At 35.8% G+C, this 20,897-nt stretch overlaps 1 protein-coding gene across 2 annotated transcripts; it reads left to right on the forward strand.

Annotated features, from left to right (window-relative positions):
* The first annotated feature begins 530 nt into the window (after positions 1-530).
* On the forward strand, positions 531-17,840 carry LOC137031906 (protein NLRC3-like). 2 transcript variants are annotated; one of them, XM_067403274.1, is made up of 9 exons: positions 531-625; positions 723-777; positions 2,467-2,646; positions 7,057-7,236; positions 7,421-9,304; positions 9,445-9,618; positions 15,767-15,940; positions 16,293-16,339; positions 16,420-17,840. In XM_067403274.1, exons 3-9 carry the CDS (start codon positions 2,486-2,488, stop codon positions 16,953-16,955), a joined length of 3,156 nt encoding a protein of 1,051 aa, XP_067259375.1. In that variant the 5' UTR covers positions 531-625; positions 723-777; positions 2,467-2,485; the 3' UTR covers positions 16,956-17,840. The 2 variants fall into 2 exon arrangements, with proteins under 2 accessions (XP_067259375.1, XP_067259376.1); XM_067403275.1 differs by lacking the exons at positions 9,445-9,618; positions 15,767-15,940; positions 16,293-16,339; positions 16,420-17,840 and having other exon boundaries at positions 7,421-9,308.
* The last annotated feature ends 3,057 nt before the right edge of the window (positions 17,841-20,897 follow it).

The raw sequence follows: 20,897 nt of genomic DNA on the forward strand, positions 1-20,897 counted from the left end.
AAATTGTCAATGCCTATTTTTATTTATTTTTTTGTCTGTGCTTTAATAAATAGAAAATTATGTACCATCATTTATTTCTTATTTTTTCTCCATCTACTGAATAATAGTTTGATATGTCTGTATAGCCTACATATTATATATGCCACTAAAGATGTTAATTATGTATTGTTTATGTAATGTTTTATTTTTTATATTGTAGAATTATAGCTGTAACCATTGCTGCAAATGTAAAATGGTATTGAAATGGTACAATTACAGTAAATTGTTGTGTTCTTTTTGTTAAAATTTTATCCCAATTTTGAAACTGTAATATTGGTCTCCAAATTCCACTTCTACATTAGAATTGTTTTAATGACTGCATATAATCTGATCAATGTTTATTAATGTACTAATTTACTAATGCTCGGACGCACTCGGTCTCTCGCGCGCGGGTTCGCTCGCTCGCGGCGTTCGCATCGCTTTTGTCCAGTTCGGCGCCTCATAAAAAACAGCCCCGCAAACCAACGCAGCCGACACTCTTTGTGGGTGGAGCTTAATTCACATCTTCAAAACGAAAGTGGAAGTGGAATGCTCGACATGACGACGTTTTCGACATTATATTACCCACAACCTAAAATACCGTCACGTAAGTTCCTTAAAACGTTGTCATATAGGAATTTTTTGCTAATATATGTCAAGCTACAGACATAACATGACAAAAATTATCTTTATTTTCCCAACAGATTTGAATGCCTGGTGTGTAAACAGATGCATGGTTCAGATACAATTTTAATAAAGGTACTATTTTCTCTAGAAGATACATTTCAATATAATTTTAAAATGATATTGAAGCACTTAATCCGTTTTTGATCACTTATTCAGATTTTGATACATTGTTTTGATCCTAGCTTTTGTTTACTTTAAAGTCAAATCTCTCTCTCTGATTTTAATTGTATATTTTACAGCTGCATACGAGACTACATTAATTCCTGGAAATGGAAAAATAAAAGTGCAAGTGTTGTGCAGAATTTCGACTCCCTGTCAAATTATTACCCCCCTGGTTGAAGTCGCAACCTGATTGCCTAATCTTAACCCCTTCCCCACCCCTAATCCTAAACCTACCAAAACTGGGGGGTAATAATAATTTGGCGGGGGTCAGAATTCGGCACAACACCGGTTCTACATACCGGCTCACAGGGGCGTAAATTTCATCTGACAGTAGGGGGGGACAATAAACATAAAATTTATTAAGAGCAATTGTTGAAGGGGACACAAATAACACAGCCAAAATTTTATTTATAAAGAATATATGTAATGTTACACAGAAGAAAACCTACTATTATTAGTATAGCATGAAGTCTGCCATTATGCTCATTGTTTCTCTTTGGTTCAATGAAAAAAACTGACTAAATTTGCCAAAATATTCTTCAAAATCTTATATATTTGTTAAATATTTTCTTATTTCTTGGGCTTCACTTTCTGATATATATATATATATATATATATTTATTTTATTTATTTATTTATTTTTAAAGTTGTTTACAACCAAGTCACCAAAATACGATGAATACCAAAGTCCCTTTTAGTCTTTGTGAATACACACTGAGCATAACCGAACACACAACAGAAAATCTATTAGCCTTATTACAGTTGACATATTCTTTTTACAGTGTTAATTGTTGGTGGTGTGGGTGACTTATCTTATAATATCCAACAAGCTATGGTAAACAAGCTAGGTAACATTATAATCGCTAAAATAGCGGACTCACGGGGGGGGAAAAATCATCAGTTATCATCTTTTTTCGTTGTTGTTATGACTAATTACTCAGCACCGTCAGCATTAAAGAGAAAAAATAATTACTTCATCCGATGTTTTTTGAATAAAATAGCCTTGACAGCCGACTTATTGGAACTCATATGTCTGTAGAACTGTTCTCTCCCGCCGGCGCCGCCGGACTTCTATAGAATCTACACCTACACACACAAGAGTATGATGTGCGCGGTGGACCAAACCACTGTGAGGCAAGGGAGGGGTGACTCAAAATGTTTCTAAACTTAAAACGCCCGTTTGCGTTTGTATTGCTTCACTACTTACATAATTATTGGTGGTAATTAATTATATTTTTTTTGGGGGGGGGGGGGAACTATTGTAAAATAACAATAGTTCCAATAAGGAAGTAACATTAATGAACAAAATATAACAGTAGTGCAAAATAAAAAAATTAAAAAGTAACATAAGGTATCAGTGCAGAGTATATAAGTATAATCACAACTAAAGGTATGAACAGGCCTACATGAGCAAATAACGGGTATAAGTTAAGTAATGGAGAGACTGTTCTCATATTATGGCAGACCACCACTGCTTATTGTGCATATTTAGTACAATCTGTCAAAAATTGAGGTTGATTCCACTGAGTCCTTGGGCTCACCCAAAATGTAATCTTTAATTTACAGATTTACAGATATGTATTGTGTTTCCTCAAACAGATCACTGATTCTGGAGAGAATGGAGGGAGGTGCTGCCTCTAAAATGAGTCTCCATGAGGAGAGAGAGGATCAGACACAGACAGCAGCATCTGCAGTATCCAGCTGTGTGTCTTTGAAGAGTAACAACTCTATGAGGGAACCTCCTGTACTGAGTGATGGAACAGTGACCTCTGACCCCAAGTAAGATGCTACATAACAAAGACAGAAACATAGAGATGCAATGAAATTTTAAATGATTGGCAATTTTATTTGCACATTAAAAATATTTTATTTGGCTTAAAGGGTTAGTTCACCCAAAAATGAAAATAATGTCATTAATTACTCACCCTCATGTTGTTCCACACCCGTAAGACCTTCGTTCATCTTCAGAACACAAATGACAATATTTTTGATGAAATCTGAGAGCTCCCTGACTCGTCCATAGACAGCAGATTAACAACCACATTCAAGGTCCAGAAAGATACTAAAGACAACATTAAAATTGTCAATATGAATGCAGTGGTTCAACCCTAATTTTATGAAGCAACGAGAATACTTTTTGTTATATGTTTTGTACTGAGCCTGCGTTCAGATGTAGAATCTGGAAGCGCTGAATGCAAACAACATACCAGAATGACACAGAACAGAACATGTTGTTGAATAAAGTCATTATTTTTGTTTTGTTTTTGCACACAAAAAGTATTCCTGTTGCTTCATGAAACTGAGTGCACATGAAACCACTGCAGTCACGTCGACTAATTTAAAAGTGCCCAAGAATGCTTTTTCACAAGATGTAATATAAGTCTAAGGTGTCTCCTGAATGTGTCTGTGAAGTTTCAGCTCAAAATACACCATAGATTTTTTTTTTATTATTAATTTTTTTAACTGCCTATCTCGGGGCATCATTAACTATACACTGGTTTTGGCAGCGCCCTGCCCCTTTAATTCACCTGCTCCCTGCCACACAAGCTCTCGACTATATTACAGTGCATTTACAAAGTTCACACAGCTAATATAACCCTCAAATGGATCTTTACAAGATGTTCGTCATGCATGCTGCATGCATGCGTCGAATTATGTGAGTAAAGTATTTATTTGTATATTTACGTTTGATTCTGTATGAGTTTGAGGCTGTGCTCTGTGGCTAACGGCTAATGCTACACTGTTGGAGAGATTTATAAAGAATGAAGTTGTGTTTATGAATTATACAGACTGCAAGTGTTTAAAAATGAAAATAACGACAGTCTTGTCTCCGTGAATACAGTAAGAAACGATGGAAACTTTAACCACATTTAACAGTACATTAGCAACATGCTAACTAAACATTTAGATAGACAATTTACAAATATCACTAAAAATATCATGATATCATGGATTATGTCAGTTATTATTGCTCCATCTGCCATTTATCGCTATTGTTCTTGCTTGCTTACCTTGTCTGTGCACAGATCCAGATGTTAATACTGCCTTTCCTTGTCTAATGCCTTGAACATGGGCTGGCATATGCAAATATTGGGGTCATACATACTAATGATCCCGACTGTTACGTAACAGTCGGTGTTATGTTGAGATCCGCGTGTTTTCCGGAAGTCTTTTAAACAAATGAGATTTACATAAGAAGGAGGAAACAATGGGGTTTGAAACTCAATGTATGTCTTTTCCATGTACTGAACTCTTGTTATTTAACTATGCCGAGGTAAATTCAAATTTTGATTCTAGGGCACCTTTAACAAAGCCTTTAGTACCTTTATGGACCTTGAAAGTGGTTGTTAAATTGCTGTCTACACAGCAAAATCCCCAGTGTTAAATTAACACCCCTCAGTGTACATATGCAGGGTTTTTCCTGGGTCAAAAATGGTCTTCGGTGGTGGCTGTCCGACATGATCATCAACACAGACAGTAAAAAGTACCCTACCCATGTGATCTGCAAGCCTAATACTGACAATAAATTACCTGCCACTCTCACTGTTATCCTTTCTTGCCCTCTTTGCAAAAAAAAATTTTGTATAGCTTTGTAAGAGACGATGCTTCTTTGCTAGACCTGAAAATTATGGTGGTATACAGTGGCATGAAAAAAATATGTGAACCCCTTGCAGAATCTGTGAAAATGAGAATTATTTTAATAAAATAAGAGGTATAATAAAAAATGCATGTTATGTTTTGTTTAGTACTGTCCTGAGTAAGATATTTTACATAAAAGATGTTTGCATTTAGTTCACAAGACAAAACAATAGCTGAATTTATTAAAATAACCCCATTCATAAGTATGTGAACCATTGATTCTCAATACTGTGTGTGGTCACCTGATGATCCACGACTGTTTTTGTGTTTTGTGATGGTTGTTCATGAGTCTCTTGTTTGTCCTGAGCAGTTAAACTGAGCTCTGTTCTTCAGAAAAATCCTCCAGCTCCTGCAGATTCTTCAGTTTTCAAGCATTTTTGCGTATTTGAACCCTTTCCAGCAGTGACTGAATGATTTTGAGATCTGTGTTTTCACACTGAGAACAACTGAGGGACTCAAACACAACTATTAAAAAAGGTTCAAAAATTCACTGATGCTCCAGAAGGAAACACGATGCATTAACAGTCGGGGGGTGAAAACTTTTGAATTCAAATAACAAGGTAAATTGAATTTCATTTGTCTTCCGGGAAACATGCAAGTATCTTCTGTTGGTTCCGAAGGGCAGTACTAAATGAAAAACAATGATATTTAAACAAAATAAGAAAAATTGTGACATCTTCATCCTGTTCAAAAGTTTTCACACCCCGACTCTTAATGCATCGTGTTTCCTTCTGGAGCATCAGTGAATGTTTGAACCTTTTTTAATAGTTGAGTTTGAGTCCCTCAGTTGTCCTCAGTGTGAAAAGATGACTCTCAAAATCATTCAGTCACTGCTGGAAAGGGTTCAAATATGCAAAAATGCTTGAAAACTGATGAATCTGCAGGAGCTGGAGGATTTTTCTGAAGAACAGAGCTCAGTTTAACTGCTCAGAACAAACAAGAGACTCATGAACAACCATCACAAAACACAAAAACAGTCATGGATCATCAGGTAACCACACACAGTATTGAGAATCAATGGTTCACATACTTATGAATGGGGTTATTTTAATAAATTCAGCTATTGTTTTGTCTTGTGAACTAAATGCAAACATCTTTTACGTAAAATATCTTACTCAGGACAGTACTAAACAAAAAATAACAGGCATTATTTATTATCCCTCTTATTTTATTAAAATAATTCTCATTTTCACAGATTCTGCAAGGGGTTCACATAATTTTTCATGCCACTGTATATATTAATAATAATAATTTATAGGCATAATCAGTATTAAAAAGTACAGTAGCATTAAAAAGTTAATGTAACTAATAGTTTAATTTTCTACCATATACAATTGAATGCACCTAGCTAACAACAACTTGCTTTGTTCTGGTTTCACAACTGATTTTATAGGTAGGCCTAATTTACTACACATTGTCATATAAATAACCTGAAAATACTGTGGATTATTAAGGCAGAATCTTACTAACCACTCTTGCTTAATGGGGTAAGATTCGGTTTTCGGAACTTTTAGAATTGTGTCAGTTGTTTTAGATTAATATGTGCAAAGGAGAGCGAGCGAGCGAGCAAAGACAGTGCTTAGTTTAAAGACAGAGAGTTTGCATGCACGAGGGAAGAGCTCTTTGCTCGCTCTCTCCGCCGGTTAACATGCTCTCTATCACAAGCATAGCAGTCTTCTGTGTCATACATAAACCACAATAACTGATAAGGCTTTGACGGGACAGCATTTTTCAATGTAGGAAAAACCCTGATATGTGTCCACACAACAGGGTGTTAAAAGTAACACTGAAGCAGTGTTAAAGTTAATGAGATAATTAAATGATGATTGAGTGATGAGTGACAATTAGCAGTGACACCTGATGATAAGCAGAATCATTGAAGGAAAGAGAAACAACAAGAAGAGAAAAAGAGAGAGACACGACAACTACAACTGACTTCCAGCCATTAAACATTATCACACTTTTTGTTAACCATTTTGATTTTATTTCTGTCATACATCAACAAAAGTTCTTATTGAGAATTAACAGATGTTTAGATGTTATTGTTTTAATGAAAGTTTAGTTTGAAGTCACCATGATGGTGAAAAGCATTTTCTTTAGTTGGGCTCTTGACCCTTTACTTTTTTGTATTAATTTTTCTCTGGCTGATTCAACTTTGTGTTTGTAAAGCACATTTGTTATGGGCTGCATTTCCCAAAAGCATCGTAAGCAAAATCTGATGATCAGTACCAGTCATGATGGTTGTGTTTTGATTATGACAATATCTTCGTGAAAGACCCTGATTCACTAGATACATCCAATATTATTAACTGGTTATATAGATGTTATATTATTATTATTTTTTTTTTAATTACAGTAAATATCTTGTGAATCTAGCTAAGGTAAGGAGATAGTTTTGAACACAGGCTGGTTATGTACTTGCTCAAAAAATTGATTTAATTTTTTTTAACCAAAAAAAGTTATGGACTGTACCTTTAAAGAAATTGGTCATCCAAAAATGTAATTTTTAATTTACAGAATAACTCTTATGTATTGTGTTTCCTCAAACAGATCACTGATTCTGGAGAGAATGGAGGGAGGTGCTGCCTCTAAAATGAGTCTCCATGAGGAGAGAGAGGATCAGACACAGACAGCAGCATCTGCAGTATCCAGCTGTGTGTCTTTGAAGAGTAACAACTCTATGAGGGAACCTCCTGTACTGAGTGATGGAACAGTGACTTCTGACCCCAAGTAAGATTCTACGTAACAAAAAAAAGTAACATAGAGATGCAACAAAATTTTAATTGATTGGCATTTTTAGAGTATATATGGTAGATTTGTATATGCAACTTTTAATCATGAAAATTACATAGCATTTGAATGTATTGTGTTGTTCATTGAAATATTTTTTCTTTATTTCTTAATTTCTCTGAAGAGTGGGGAGAGATGGTCTGATGAGAACTGTGAACTCTTGTCAGACCCAAATCACACAGCAGGACACACAAGCAACCCTGCAAAAGAAGACTGCAGACCTGCAAAAACCAGTAAAGAAAAAACTACAGAGAGTCAAAGACCAACTCAAAACCAGCATGATGAAGAAGTATGAGAGATTATTTGAGGGAAACAAACTAGAAGGGAATCAAGCCCTCCTGAACAGGATCTACACACAGCTCTACATCATAGAGGGAGAGAGTGAAGGGGTGAATGAAGAACATGAGGTTTTACGGATGGAGAAAACAGCCAGAACACAACACTCACAAGACACTCAAATCTACTGCAATGACATCTTTAAAGCTTCACCTGAACCAGGATGTGAGGAGAAAGACCAAATCAAGACTGTTCTTACTAAAGGCATCGCTGGAATCGGAAAAACCGTCTCTGTGCAGAAGTTCATTCTGGATTGGGCCGAGGGAAAAGCCAATCAGGATGTAGATTTCATGTTTGTGCTTCCATTTCGAGAGCTGAACTTGATCCGAGATCATCAGTACAGTCTTCACAAACTTCTGCTGGACTTTCATCCTGAACTTCAAGATCTGGACTCAAAGATTTATGAGGAATATAAAGTTGTGTTCATATTTGATGGTCTGGATGAAAGCAGAATGACACTGATGTTTTCAGACACTCAGAAAGTTTCTGATGTGACTGAGACTTCATCAGTGGGTGTGTTGATGTCAAACATCATGAAAGGAGAGCTGCTTCCCTCTGCTCTCATCTGGATCACCTCCAGACCAGCAGCAGCCAATCAGATCCCATCTGAATACATCAACCGTCTGACAGAAATTCAGGGATTCAATGAGCCTCAGAAGGAGGAATATTTCAGGAAGAGAATCAGTGACGAGCATCAAGCCAGCAGAATCATCTCACACATCAGAAGAGCAAGAAGCCTCCAAATCATGTGCCACATACCCGTCTTCTGCTGGATCTCATCCACTGTGCTTCAGAAGCTCCTGAAAGAAGATCTGAATGCAGAAATCCCTCAAACTCTGACTGAAATGTACATCCACTTCCTGCTGATTCAGATCAGCATGAGGAATCAGAAGTATGAAGAGAGAGATCCAGAGCAACTCCTGCAGTCCAACAGAGAAGTGATTGTGAAACTTGCTGAAGTGGCTTTCAAACAGCTGATGAAGGGCAATGTGATGTTCTATGAGGAGGACCTGAGAGAGAGCGGCATAGATGTCACTGATGCCTCAGTGTATTCTGGGATTTGCACTGAGATCTTTAAGGAGGAATCTGTGATTCATCAGAGAAAAGTCTACAGCTTTATTCATCTGAGCATTCAGGAATTTCTTGCTGCATTTTATGTGTTTTACTACCACATAAGCAGCAATAAAGAAGCATGTTTAGATTCACTGCATAATTTGCATAAAAGAGCAGTAGATAAAGCCCTTGAAAGTGAGAATGGACAACTGGATCTGTTCCTGCGGTTTCTGCTGGGCGTCTCACTGGAGTCCAATCAGAGACTCTTACAGGATCTACTGACACACACAGAGAACAGTTCGGAGAGCATCAGGAGAACCACACAGTACATTAAAGAGAAGATCAAAGATGGACATGGACTCTCCACTGAAAGATCCATCAATCTGTTCCTCTGTCTGCTGGAAGTGAAAGATCAAACTCTGTCCAGAGAGATTCAGGATTTTGTGAGATCAGACATACACTCAGAAAAGAAACTCTCTCCTGCTCACTGCTCAACAATCGCCTACATGCTTCAGATGTCAGAGGAGGTGCTGGATGAGTTGAACCTCAAGAAATACAACACATCAGATGAGGGGAGAAGAAGACTGATACCAGCTGTAATCAACTGCAGGAAAGCCCTGTGAGTTATGAAATAAAGAAAATGTTTCTGCAGAGTAGCATTATCCTCACTGACATTATAAGTTAGCATATTCACAAGAAATAAAGTCATATTGAGTTTTAAAACATAATAATTTGAAAAACCTTCTTTCTCTCTTTCAGTCTTGCTGGCTGTAATCTCACTGCTCGCGATTGTGAAATTGTGTCATCAGCTCTACAGTCCTCAAACTCTGTCCTGAGAGAGCTGGACCTGAGTAACAATGATCTACAGGATTCCGGAGTAAAGCTGCTCTCTGATGGACTGAAGAGTCCAAACTGTCAGCTGGAGATACTGAGGTTTGTGAACAGAGTGGGACATTCTCATTCACATCCATCACCATACAAATGTTGTATTTGTTTCATAGGGGCAAAAAAACTGCAGTGTTCTGGTATCATGTATGTGTAGTACTTTAAACATAAAAATCAAAATTCAGGATGTGCTTTTTTATTGTCAATGTTTTTAATTTATTCTGTATTTCACCTTAAAAATCTAAAGCTGATAGTTTTTTTGTAATTGTAACCACTTACAAGCAAACAAACAAACAAGGTACATAATCAAATCACTGAATATCACAACATATGATGAGCCATAGGTTGAGCATAGCTAATAACATACAGAGATCACAATAAAACAAACAAACAAACAAACAAAATAAATAAATAAATAAATAAATAAATAATAATATATATATATTAAAATTTTGTTTTAGATAAATCAAATGTTTGTTTTTTTTTTAAATTAATTTGTATGTGTTCAAAAGAGAAATCAACTTGTGGGCTCTTTGTTTTTAGCCAATTTTAATGATTTGCACAAGAGTTTAACCTCATTCATCCACTGGTTAAAGCTAGGATAAAATTAAAACCATCTGCACTAATGAATGTAAAACTTTCCAAGACATAAAAAGAAATTAATAACAAAATCGAACTTTTGTTTTCCAGACAAATACTAAACCTAATTATCTTTACAGTAAGGGGTGGGAGCAGAGGTTGCGTTAGACTTTAACATCGTCCATCATTTTGATGGACAGGGTCGTAAAAATTCCATCATAATCTATTATTACCTGTCATTTTACAATTTTTTTACACATTTTGTTCACATTTGAACAAAAATAAAAATAATTAAATGTGTTATTATAATTAAAATATGAACATTAAAATGATGGGTAATTCACACGTGAAATTTCTCTGTACTGTACTATAGGCTACGTGTTGGTAGCCATTAAAGAAAACATAGTTTCATATTTATGTTTAAATAGTCCTATGTTATGTTATAAATTCGTCTATTTGATTATGAAAAGTGATCACATGAGTAAGATGCATCATAAGATGCGCAACATATCGGGAGACATGGAGTGGGTCAGACATGATTTTGACCACTTCATTAAGTTTTGTTTGTTAGAAAGCCGTTCTTTAAGGTGAATTTCATTTTGTAAAAATGTTATCTTATTTTTAATCAATGTTTTATTAACCAATTGCCTGGATGTAATAAATAAGAAGCAAATATAGGACATATAGGAAATATAGGAAAATATAATCGTGACATGGAGGTGCGGGCGCGATCACTGGCGCGTGAACTAGAGTGCATCTTATAGGCTAAATGGACTGAAACTCAGCGTCTGCTTGTCTCACAGACATGAGATGAGAAATATATCTATAGAAAGCTTTAAGTATCTACTTTAACGAAAACAAAATAATTCAAAATGAAAAGAAATAGCCTATTCTGATTATGTAGACTAAACCGAATGAAGTACATTCTCTCTCTAGGCGCGTCCACTATAAGGAGATGGTGAGAGTCAGTAATGTCAACTTTCTTCTTTGCAGTCGACACTGATTCAGAAAATATTACTTTATTGATAAACAATTAAAATGTCTCCTTGCTGTTTTGGTCACATTCATGAGACCAATATCGATTCGTAAATCCCAGTCAATCTTTTGGTAGGCTATATGCTGTTCTCAGTTGATGAATAAACAGTACATAGTGCACCTCCCATCCAATAAATCGCAATAGGCTTAAAGCTTTGTGTTGCTTTTGATATGGAACAAAGTCTCAGATTTCAAATTCTGTCAATTTCATTAAGAAATTCAAGCAATAAATTCCGTTTTGGTACTCTTTAATGTGGCGCGATAGAGAGTTGTAGCTTCTGGGTACTCGCCTGTGCATTATCAAACGCATAGCAAAAGATTCTTGCCAGTTTAATTTTTGTTCTGGATCCAGTGCTCTGCTGCTACATTGGAGCACACCAACTGGACAGGGGTGGAAAGTACAGTTACAATTTACAATAGATCACCCTCAGTGTAATCTGTCAACGTGACACATGGCCTTCAGATTTTTCTGCCATTGAAAAAAAAAGTCTGTCATTGACGGACAATTTTTGCTTAACGCAACCTCTGGGTGGGAGTTCAACCTCCCTAGACTGTAACCAATTCTGCATATCTCTCCAAAAACGTTGCACCATATCACAACAAAAGAACACATGCTCTAAATTGTCAATATTTGTTTCACAAAAAACACAATTATTTACATCAAAATTAAGTTTCAATCTTAAAAATTAAATCTCATTTAAAATTTTGAAGTTCACCTCAGCTTTAGGTGACAAATAATTTTTTCTTATTTATTTTCTTTATTTTAGAGGTATCAAAATCCTTAAGCATGTAATCCCGATTAATAGGGTTTAGATAATAAGCATGCAAAATTAATTTTCTAATGACTCTATTTGTGCATTTTTTAATCACAAAAATCACACCCTTCTAAGGAGAGCTGCCTCAATTCTGGGGAGACTTTGGAGTACAAAATGTCTTCTCTAATCATTAATCTTACAGCTATTGGAATAGCTCTAATCATTCTATTGTAAATATTAACAGAACACTGAAGTTGGAATTTCTCACAAAATTCTCTATACAGTAACAGATTTCCATTATCATCTAAGAAATGGGCAACCGCCCAAACCCCTTTGTATTTCCATTCCTCAAAATATACAGACTTTTTTTGCCAAACTTTATATATCTGTTATTCCAAACTGGAGTGTTGTGAGGTGTGAAGTTATGTTTGAACAATAGATTCCAATATAGCAGCACTTGCTGATGAAGGGCTGAAAGTTTAACTGGTAACGAGGTACACTCAAAGTAAAAGTTTTCACAACGTAAAAAAAAAAAAAAAAAAAAAATCCCCCCCAGTTTGATAAAACTTAAAAGCCAAAAGTAAATTTCATTGTCTGTGCTCTGCTTTGGCTCGTGGACAGAGTGATGTCATTTTCGTCATCAGCACAATTAGCTTATGTCCGCCTGCAGTCAGATAAATTTGCATTGACAACACTCATGCATTAATAAAAATGGATTCCAGTATGATATTTCAAAGTGTGGATGAATGCATTGCATTCAGTGCATCTGAAGCTTTATACTATAGAATGTGAAGCCTCCAACTCCAGTGGATCGTCAAACTGTCAGAAAAAACTCATACAGCCACTCCATACAGCCGAGAAGAGTGTCACTCTGGTATTTGCCCTCTAATCATAGCCAATACAACCTGTGCATAGCAATTCGTCTTTTATACACAAGATTTTGGCCAAATGTATTAAACTAAACAGGAAAACACTGAGGAAAAAACAGTAAAAACTGAGCACCCACATAGCTACAATAAACTTTGTAACCTGTAAGTTGATGAAAACGTAATGCTGAACTTACTGCTTCAGTTGCATTAATGACTGACAAAACACAAATTTCAGACATTTGCTGGTAAAAAATCATTTAAGCTTGATTTGGGGAAAAATGTTAATAATATAATGATATACACAAGTGCCACAGTACTAACTTTGACAACATGATGTTTACTTTAAAAAAAAATAAAAAATCCTTTTTACACTTATACATTTACATTTCATTATTTAGCAGGTGCTTTTCTCCAAAGCGACTTACAAATGAGAACAATAGAAGCAATCAAATTAACATGAGTGCAACAGTATGCAAGTGCTGTGTCAATTCCCAGTTATTCCAGCACAGTGCATGTAGCAAGGATTTTTAAGTAAATAAATAGAGAGAAAATAGAAATAGAAAAAGTGCTACTATTACTGGGAAAACGGTTGTTTAATAATTTTCTACACACCAGCAATTTTCACTGGTTTCAAAAAACACCACGCTAATGAAAAGCTAATGCCAGTGATTTACCTATGGTAACTTGACAGCTGAGCATGGGCATTTCACTCACTTGGGGCCCTATTTTAACGATCTAAATGCAAAGTGTAAAGCGCAAGGCGCAGGTGCACTCAGGGCATGTCTAAATCCACTTTTGCTATTTTAACGACGGAAAAACGGTCTGTGCGCCAGGGCGCATTTTTGAAATGGGTTGTCCCTATTCTCTTAATGAGTAATGGGCGTAATGTTCAATAAACCAATCAGAGTGTCATCTCCCATTCCCTTTAAGAGCAAGATGCGCTCGCGCCATGGCGGATTGCTATTTACATGGCGGAATTTGTTGGCGGAAAAGCTGAACGCTTTTCAAGCGAAGAAACCGATCTGCTCGTGCGCGAAGTTAAAGCGGGCTTGCAAATGCAGGCTTTCAAATAGCTCCGCGTGATGAGTTACTTAATATCTATGTGTGTGTATTGGCACGATTGTTCAATTAATTAGCAAATTTCATTCATCATTATAAGTAGTAATAGGCTGAATTGAAAATAGGTAGCCTAATTCTAATACACGCAATGACTATTCATCATTACATTTTTATATTTATGTAGCCTACGCAATAATATTCTTTTACACTGTAATCTTTTTGTTTTTAATATTTGGCATGTTTGTGTGATGCATATCCCTGTGTGTAATAAGCAAAGTCAACGCGCACTGTGGACGCGCCCAGAGGCGCAGTTTCTACCAACGCGCTCTAACAAAAAAATATTGTGCCATTGACTTTAGACTTTAGACCAGGTTTGAGTTGGTCTATGGCGCAGTCTATTTTCAGCTCCTTAAAATAGCAATGCGCCTGAACACACCTCTTTTTTAGACCAGCACGCCCATGGGCGCACTAACTGGCGCAAATGCATTTACTAATTTAAGGACGTGGCGCTGAACGGGAAAACGCGAACGGCGCCGGACGCAAACTAGCAAACACACTTGCGCTGCACCTTGTGTCGCATTGCGCCGGGTGTATTATAGGGCCCATTGGGTGTGTTGATGTCACATTTGCATAGGCCATAGTATTTGATTTCATTTGACTGTAAAAATTATATTATTAAACATAATGATAAAATGTTATTAACCGGTTAATGGTAATTTCAAATAAGCATTTCTGTTCAGAATGATTAAACTTGATTTCATTTTCATTTTAGTTTATGTTCCTGTTAAAATTCCATTTGTTTCCATTCCTTGAACCAGTTCAGACACCTGATTCTGCTTTGTGAAATCTTTCACAGTACAATTTTGATTCCTGTGTCTTTAACTTCACCATTCAGATTTGTGAAAGGTTGCACAGTACACTTTTGGTAATTTAACTCTTCCTTCAGTCCTTAACTTCACTATTCTGATTTGTGAAAGATTTCACAGTACAATTTTGGTCAGTGCCGAATTTCACTATTCTGATTTGTGAAAGATTTCACAGTACAATTTTGGTCAGTGCCGAATTTCACTATTCTGATTTGTGAAAGGTTTAAAACGTTAGCACCCAGTGAAGGGATAATGGACTAAAACTGTACTGTGAAACCTTTCACAAATCAGAATAGTGAAGTTGAGGACTCAATTAAGGGTAAACTTATCAAAATTGCTCTGTGAACTTTTTCACAAATCAGTGATGTTAGGGACTCAGGGAAGTATTAAATTACCAAAACTGCACAGTGAAAGATTTCACAAATCAGAGTAGTTAACTTATGGATTGAGGAAAGGGTTAACTGACCAAAATGATACTGTGAAAACTTTCTGACAATTTTTGAAACTTATAAGCTGATTTATCTAATGGCTTGGACAATTATTCATTGGCACAGAGTGTTTTTCATTATTATACAAGAAAAAAAGGACAGAGCAGTGAGACACACTGACCAGGCTTGATCTAAAACAAGTGATATTAACACTGTCTGCATGTTTATTGGAAATAGATGTTAAACATTAAGAATACCTATTTTTCACATAACTTACTAGCTGACTTACCAATGGGCTTATGTGCAAGTCCATTGCTGTGAAAAAAAAAATCCCACACAAATCAAGCAGTCTTCAATTGTCCAACTTTTGGAGCTGTACACATTATAAAATTAAGTGAAACTATGGAGAAAAAAAACAAAAAAAAAAAACCAAAAAAAAAACAAAACAAAAAAAACCCCACTGATTTTGGACCAGAGGACCGGGTTACATGAATTCACAAATCATGAAGAATGACATACAATATTATTTGCATTTCTTAGAGACTACGTTATACTGAAAGATAAAAGGTTTCCAGTTCTAATGCAACATAATACCTCCTCTGTAGGTTGTCTGGCTGTATGGTGACAGAGGAAGGCTGTGGTTATGTGTCTTCAGCTCTGAGTTCAAACCCCTCACACCTGAGAGAGCTGGATCTGAGCTACAATCACCCTGGAGATTCAGGAGTCAAGCTGCTCTCTGACAAACTGAATGATCCAAACTGTTCACTGCAGATACTCAAGTATGTGGGCAATATGATATATTTGTGTGTGTGTGTGTGTGTGTGTGTGTGTGTGTGCGCATGTGTATATTTGGGACTGGTTTTACTCAAGTCTTAACTCTTAAGATGAACACTGCAATGTTGTTTTGGACAAAATCTTATATAATATAATAAGATATATAATAATAAACTCAAAAATCTGTTGCAATTAGCTTTTTTAATGCAATGTACAATACAATTTGCACTGAAAATTAACTTTAAAAGGAGCTAAATATGATCATGAGAAAATAAAAAATACATTTGTGGCTTTTAAGCCACAACATGAAACATGATTGACAGTCTTGACTGATTTTATGTGTATATATTTATCTAGTGTGAATCATGGAGAACATTTGAGGATTACACCAGGACTGCGGAAATGTAGGTCTTCACACACAACAACATGAATTTAACATATCTTAAAAAACTGTCCATGCTCTAATCACTCTTCTTGTGTTCAGATGCCTGTAATCTCACACTTGATCTAAACACAGCGAATGATAAACTCATGCTTTCCGAGGGGAACAGAAAGGCAACGCTTGTGGAAGAGTCACAGCCATATCCTGATCATGAAGAGAGATTTGAGCTCTATGAGCAGGTTCTGTCTCAAGAGAGTCTGACTGGACGCTGTTACTGGGAGGCTGAATGGAGCGGATATGTTGATATTGCAATGACATATAAAGGAATCAGCAGGAAAGGAAGAAGTGATGACTGTGATTATGGGCTCAATGAAAAATCCTGGACTTTGAGCTGTGTTAAGGGCAGATTCACCCTCTGGTATGATAAAGTCAGCCTTGATATTCCTGTACCTTTATCAGAATCTACTAGAGTAGGAGTGTATCTGGACTGGCCGGCTGGCACTCTGTCTTACTACAGCATTTCTGACACAAACACAATTAAGCACTTACACACATTCAACACCACATTCACTGAACCCCTCTACGCTGGGATCGGGGTTTTTTATTCTAACTGCTCAGTGTATCTGTGTCAGATTTAACAACCTACAGCAGAGAAACTGCAAAGAACATTTTTATACATCAAGTGTAATATATGTCTAGTAGGAATGAAGACTAAAATTTCAGCTTATTCAAGTTATTTCAATCATGACAACTCTCGGAGTGGATTAAATTTAACCAGCATTTATTGGCATAGGGCATGAAGTATACATGGCTAGATGTTGGTGTAAAAGATCTGCTACGCTGCTGCTGTTGCTGCTGAACAAATACAAATTTGTTCAGCTTAGTCAAATAAAACAGCAAAGAAAAGGCTGCTTCAAGAATGGTAAAACCCCGTAGCAGATCTCTACAGGTGGCGCTGGGGAGGAGGAGGGATAGCAGCGCTTTCACATTGCGCAGCTTGTCGATCGCAGGCTAGGGTACGATATATATGGTTGCATGGATTTGGATTGGCTGTGCCACGGCATAGAAAGAACCAATCAGGGCTTGGTTTTATGACTGAACTTTGTATTTAGTTTGTGTGAAGCTTGTTGCGGTGTTCAGATGCTTTTAAAAAATAATAATATTTCTTTATTTTTACTGTCTTCTTGAATGTCTAGATCAGGGGTGTCCAATCCTGCTCCTGGAGGGCCACTGTCCTACAGAGTTTAGCTCCAACCCTAATTAAACACACCTGAACCAACTAATCAAGGTCCTACTGTAGGATAGAATCTTCTAGGCAGGTGTGTCAAGGCAAGTTGGAGCTAAACTCTGCAGGACAGTGGCCCTCCAGGACAGAGTTTGGACACCCCATGTCTAGATTTTTTTGTAATTGTGTGAGTGTTTACACTTGAATAAAAAGACAATGAATATCATCGTGTGAGACTTGTATGCTGTTTGCATTAATGCTGTCGGTATCAGTGTCCTATAGTATAATAAAAATGAATCTCATTTCTCCCCAAATTATAATATATATATATTTTTGAAATGTCTGTATCTTGTAATGCGTAATCACTATGTATATATATATATATATATATATATATATATATATATATATATATATATATATATATATATTAATACCAACTGCAACAATGAGCAATTAAAGATATATAAAGATGATTTCAGACAAAATGACTGAAAAATCTTAAATACAATCGCTCATAATGTGATTTAATGGTCTATCACTTTTGAATAGGTGGCGCCATTATGAAATTGATGTGGTGTGTTCAGGGTAAGGTGACAATGACACATACAAAGTTTGGTGTCAGTATGTCAAAGCATTAAAGAGATACAGCTCAGAGTCATTTTGGCATCATGCAATATATGAAAACTGGTTGTCTATCAACACAAAATCCATAACTTTTGCCTGCTTGGTCTGAACATGATTTTGAGAAATTGGTGAAAATCGGACAAATGGTCTAGGAGGAATTAGAAAAATGAGATCCCAAACACACAGACACATGATTCTAACAAGACCAGTTTCAGTACAATAGGTTAATAAAAAATTATTAGCATTTATTGAAATTTCATTATAAACTTTGACCACAAGGCAGGACTGCCCTGAAACTTGAGTACTGTCAGCATGGTGCCAAAGTCACATTCTGGCTTTTGTAATAATACGCTAATGCAGCAAAATATAGCATTTTACGACAACATTCAAAATGGTTATCACCCAAAATGGCCGATATGGCAAAAAATGGGTATCGGTTCGGCATGCTGCACCAAATCTAAAGAGACCGGTTGTCCTCTATCTGTGCGCCAAATTTCACTAGTGGTTCTATGGGGTGCCATAGACTTCCAGAGCTGAAGATGATGGAATAATTATAATAATAATACGAACACAAAGTGATACAATATGTGCCACCATGTAATAAACAGTAATCATGTAATAAACAGTTTTTTTCCACTTTGCCCAAACTGAATAAAGTGATTGTATTTTGCATTTTTACTTTTTTCAATAGTAATTAACAATACTTTCTTTTTTTGTAGTTTTGCAGAGATTCTGCTGCACTTAATGTCATTATACACTGTAACTTTATTAGCTTTCCTGTATTCCACTATATCAAAGGTGCTCAGATTTTTTTTTTTTTTTGTAAAACTATCAGATGTATTTGTGTTCAATATGTAATTTAAAGATATTTGAAACCTGTGTTCACTAAATTTATATTGGTTTGTTATGGGTTTCAGTATCTTATCAGCACAGACCCATATGTTTAAGTAAACTGAATTCTCTTTTCATTTTTCGGATTTAACACAATTTATTATCAGCGTAATGATTTGAGTAAAAAGTTTAAATAATAATAAGAAGAAAACCGATTTACTCATATTATTAATTACCTAGAATATTTAATTTCCTAATATAAGTGTCATGTTGTCAGAATCCAGCAACTGTCATTTTGATTAATAATGGCAATTGTTACAGGTAGGCTACTGTTGACATGTTTGTTGCGAATGAGTAGCAATGGTCTTTCAAATGGGAGTTGAAAACAACAGCACAGATGATAAAAGATAGCCTACCGAATAGAGGTGCAACAGTTCTTGGTAAAATATCGAACCATACAGTTCTCCACCCCTGGTTCGGCACGCACTTGCACCACAGTTATTCTTAAATCTGATGACAATTCTGTTTGTTGGGGAAAAAACAATGCATAAAACAGACAGTATGGCCAATGTATGTTTCTGTCGATGGATACACGCAAAAAAAAGCATGCAAACCGGTTGCCTTAAAAACAGGGAAATAGGAATGGTATGTTGTACTGACAAATGCTTAGTTAGTTTAGTTCACTTACAGAAGACTTCTAGTAACTAAATTAACTGTATAGAGTACTTGGATAATTTACTTTAAATAAAATGGAATTGTTACCATGGTTGTGTTTTGCTTGCTGAATGTTGAAGTCTGTGTGTGTGACTCAAGTATGGTCAATTTTAAGATACTGTCACAAATAAAGAGGGATTATATCAACCCAATTAAGCAAGAGTCAACTGTGGACAGACCTGACAAAGTATTGAGAATGACTCCATCTAGAGGTGGGTATGTGGCATTACATCAGTGAGAAACACCTGTGGTAGCAGTGAGGTAGTAATATGTGTTCTGCACTTATTTAATTACACCTACAAGTCATTGGAAAAATAAATTAAACATTAATTTCAGGTTGGACATGATTTTTCTTACCAGTCATAATTATCACTTCAGTCAAGGCATGGGAAATTGTGCTTGTTTATGATGAAATTTTATGCATTAATAAGTGTTAAAGCAATGCTCATTATCAGCCAGATTATCTTATTATCTTATCTTATTACTTTTTTAGAATTAATTGACTGTAGATAGGTCATACACTGTAAAATTTAATTAATTAGACGTACTTAAAAAAGCATGCAAACTGATTGTTTGTACTGACAAATGCTTAGTTAGAATAGTTTACTTACATGAGAGTTCTAGTAACTAATAAGGGCATAAGTGTTATCAATAAAACTGTAAAAGATCATTATATGACATGAAGGGAAGTAACAAATGGTGACTTAACTTCTGACTGATTCAGTTAGAAGTTAGGTCATCTTTTAAATGCAACCTATTTATTACTTACCATCCTTTGAACAGAAATAACTGTGATTTCAGGCTGTTTCAATAGGAAGAGAATAACAATAATATTAATGAAGTTCAAGTGTCCAACCAAAAGGAACACTAAACACCATAATGGTGAGTTTTTAGGATATTCAACATCAATTTATCATGAAGTCAGCTTATGTGATGTTCTCTCAAATTTGTCAGTTGTATTGACAATTCAACATTCAAGATGACTTTGAGAAATGAGTAAAAGCAACTAGAGAAAGATAACTGCAAAAGTGGAGTGAAAAGTCTATTAAAAATTGCCCCGCCTCAAAAACTCCAAACCAAACAAGTCATCTTAAAGGGATAGTTCACCCAAATATGAAAATATTTTGTCTTTCAGACAAACACAATCGGAGATGTATTTAAAAATATCCTTGCTCTTCCAAGC

This window comes from Chanodichthys erythropterus, chromosome 12 (genome assembly GCF_024489055.1).
Source record: "Chanodichthys erythropterus isolate Z2021 chromosome 12, ASM2448905v1, whole genome shotgun sequence".
Classification (NCBI taxonomy): domain Eukaryota; kingdom Metazoa; phylum Chordata; class Actinopteri; order Cypriniformes; family Xenocyprididae; genus Chanodichthys; species Chanodichthys erythropterus.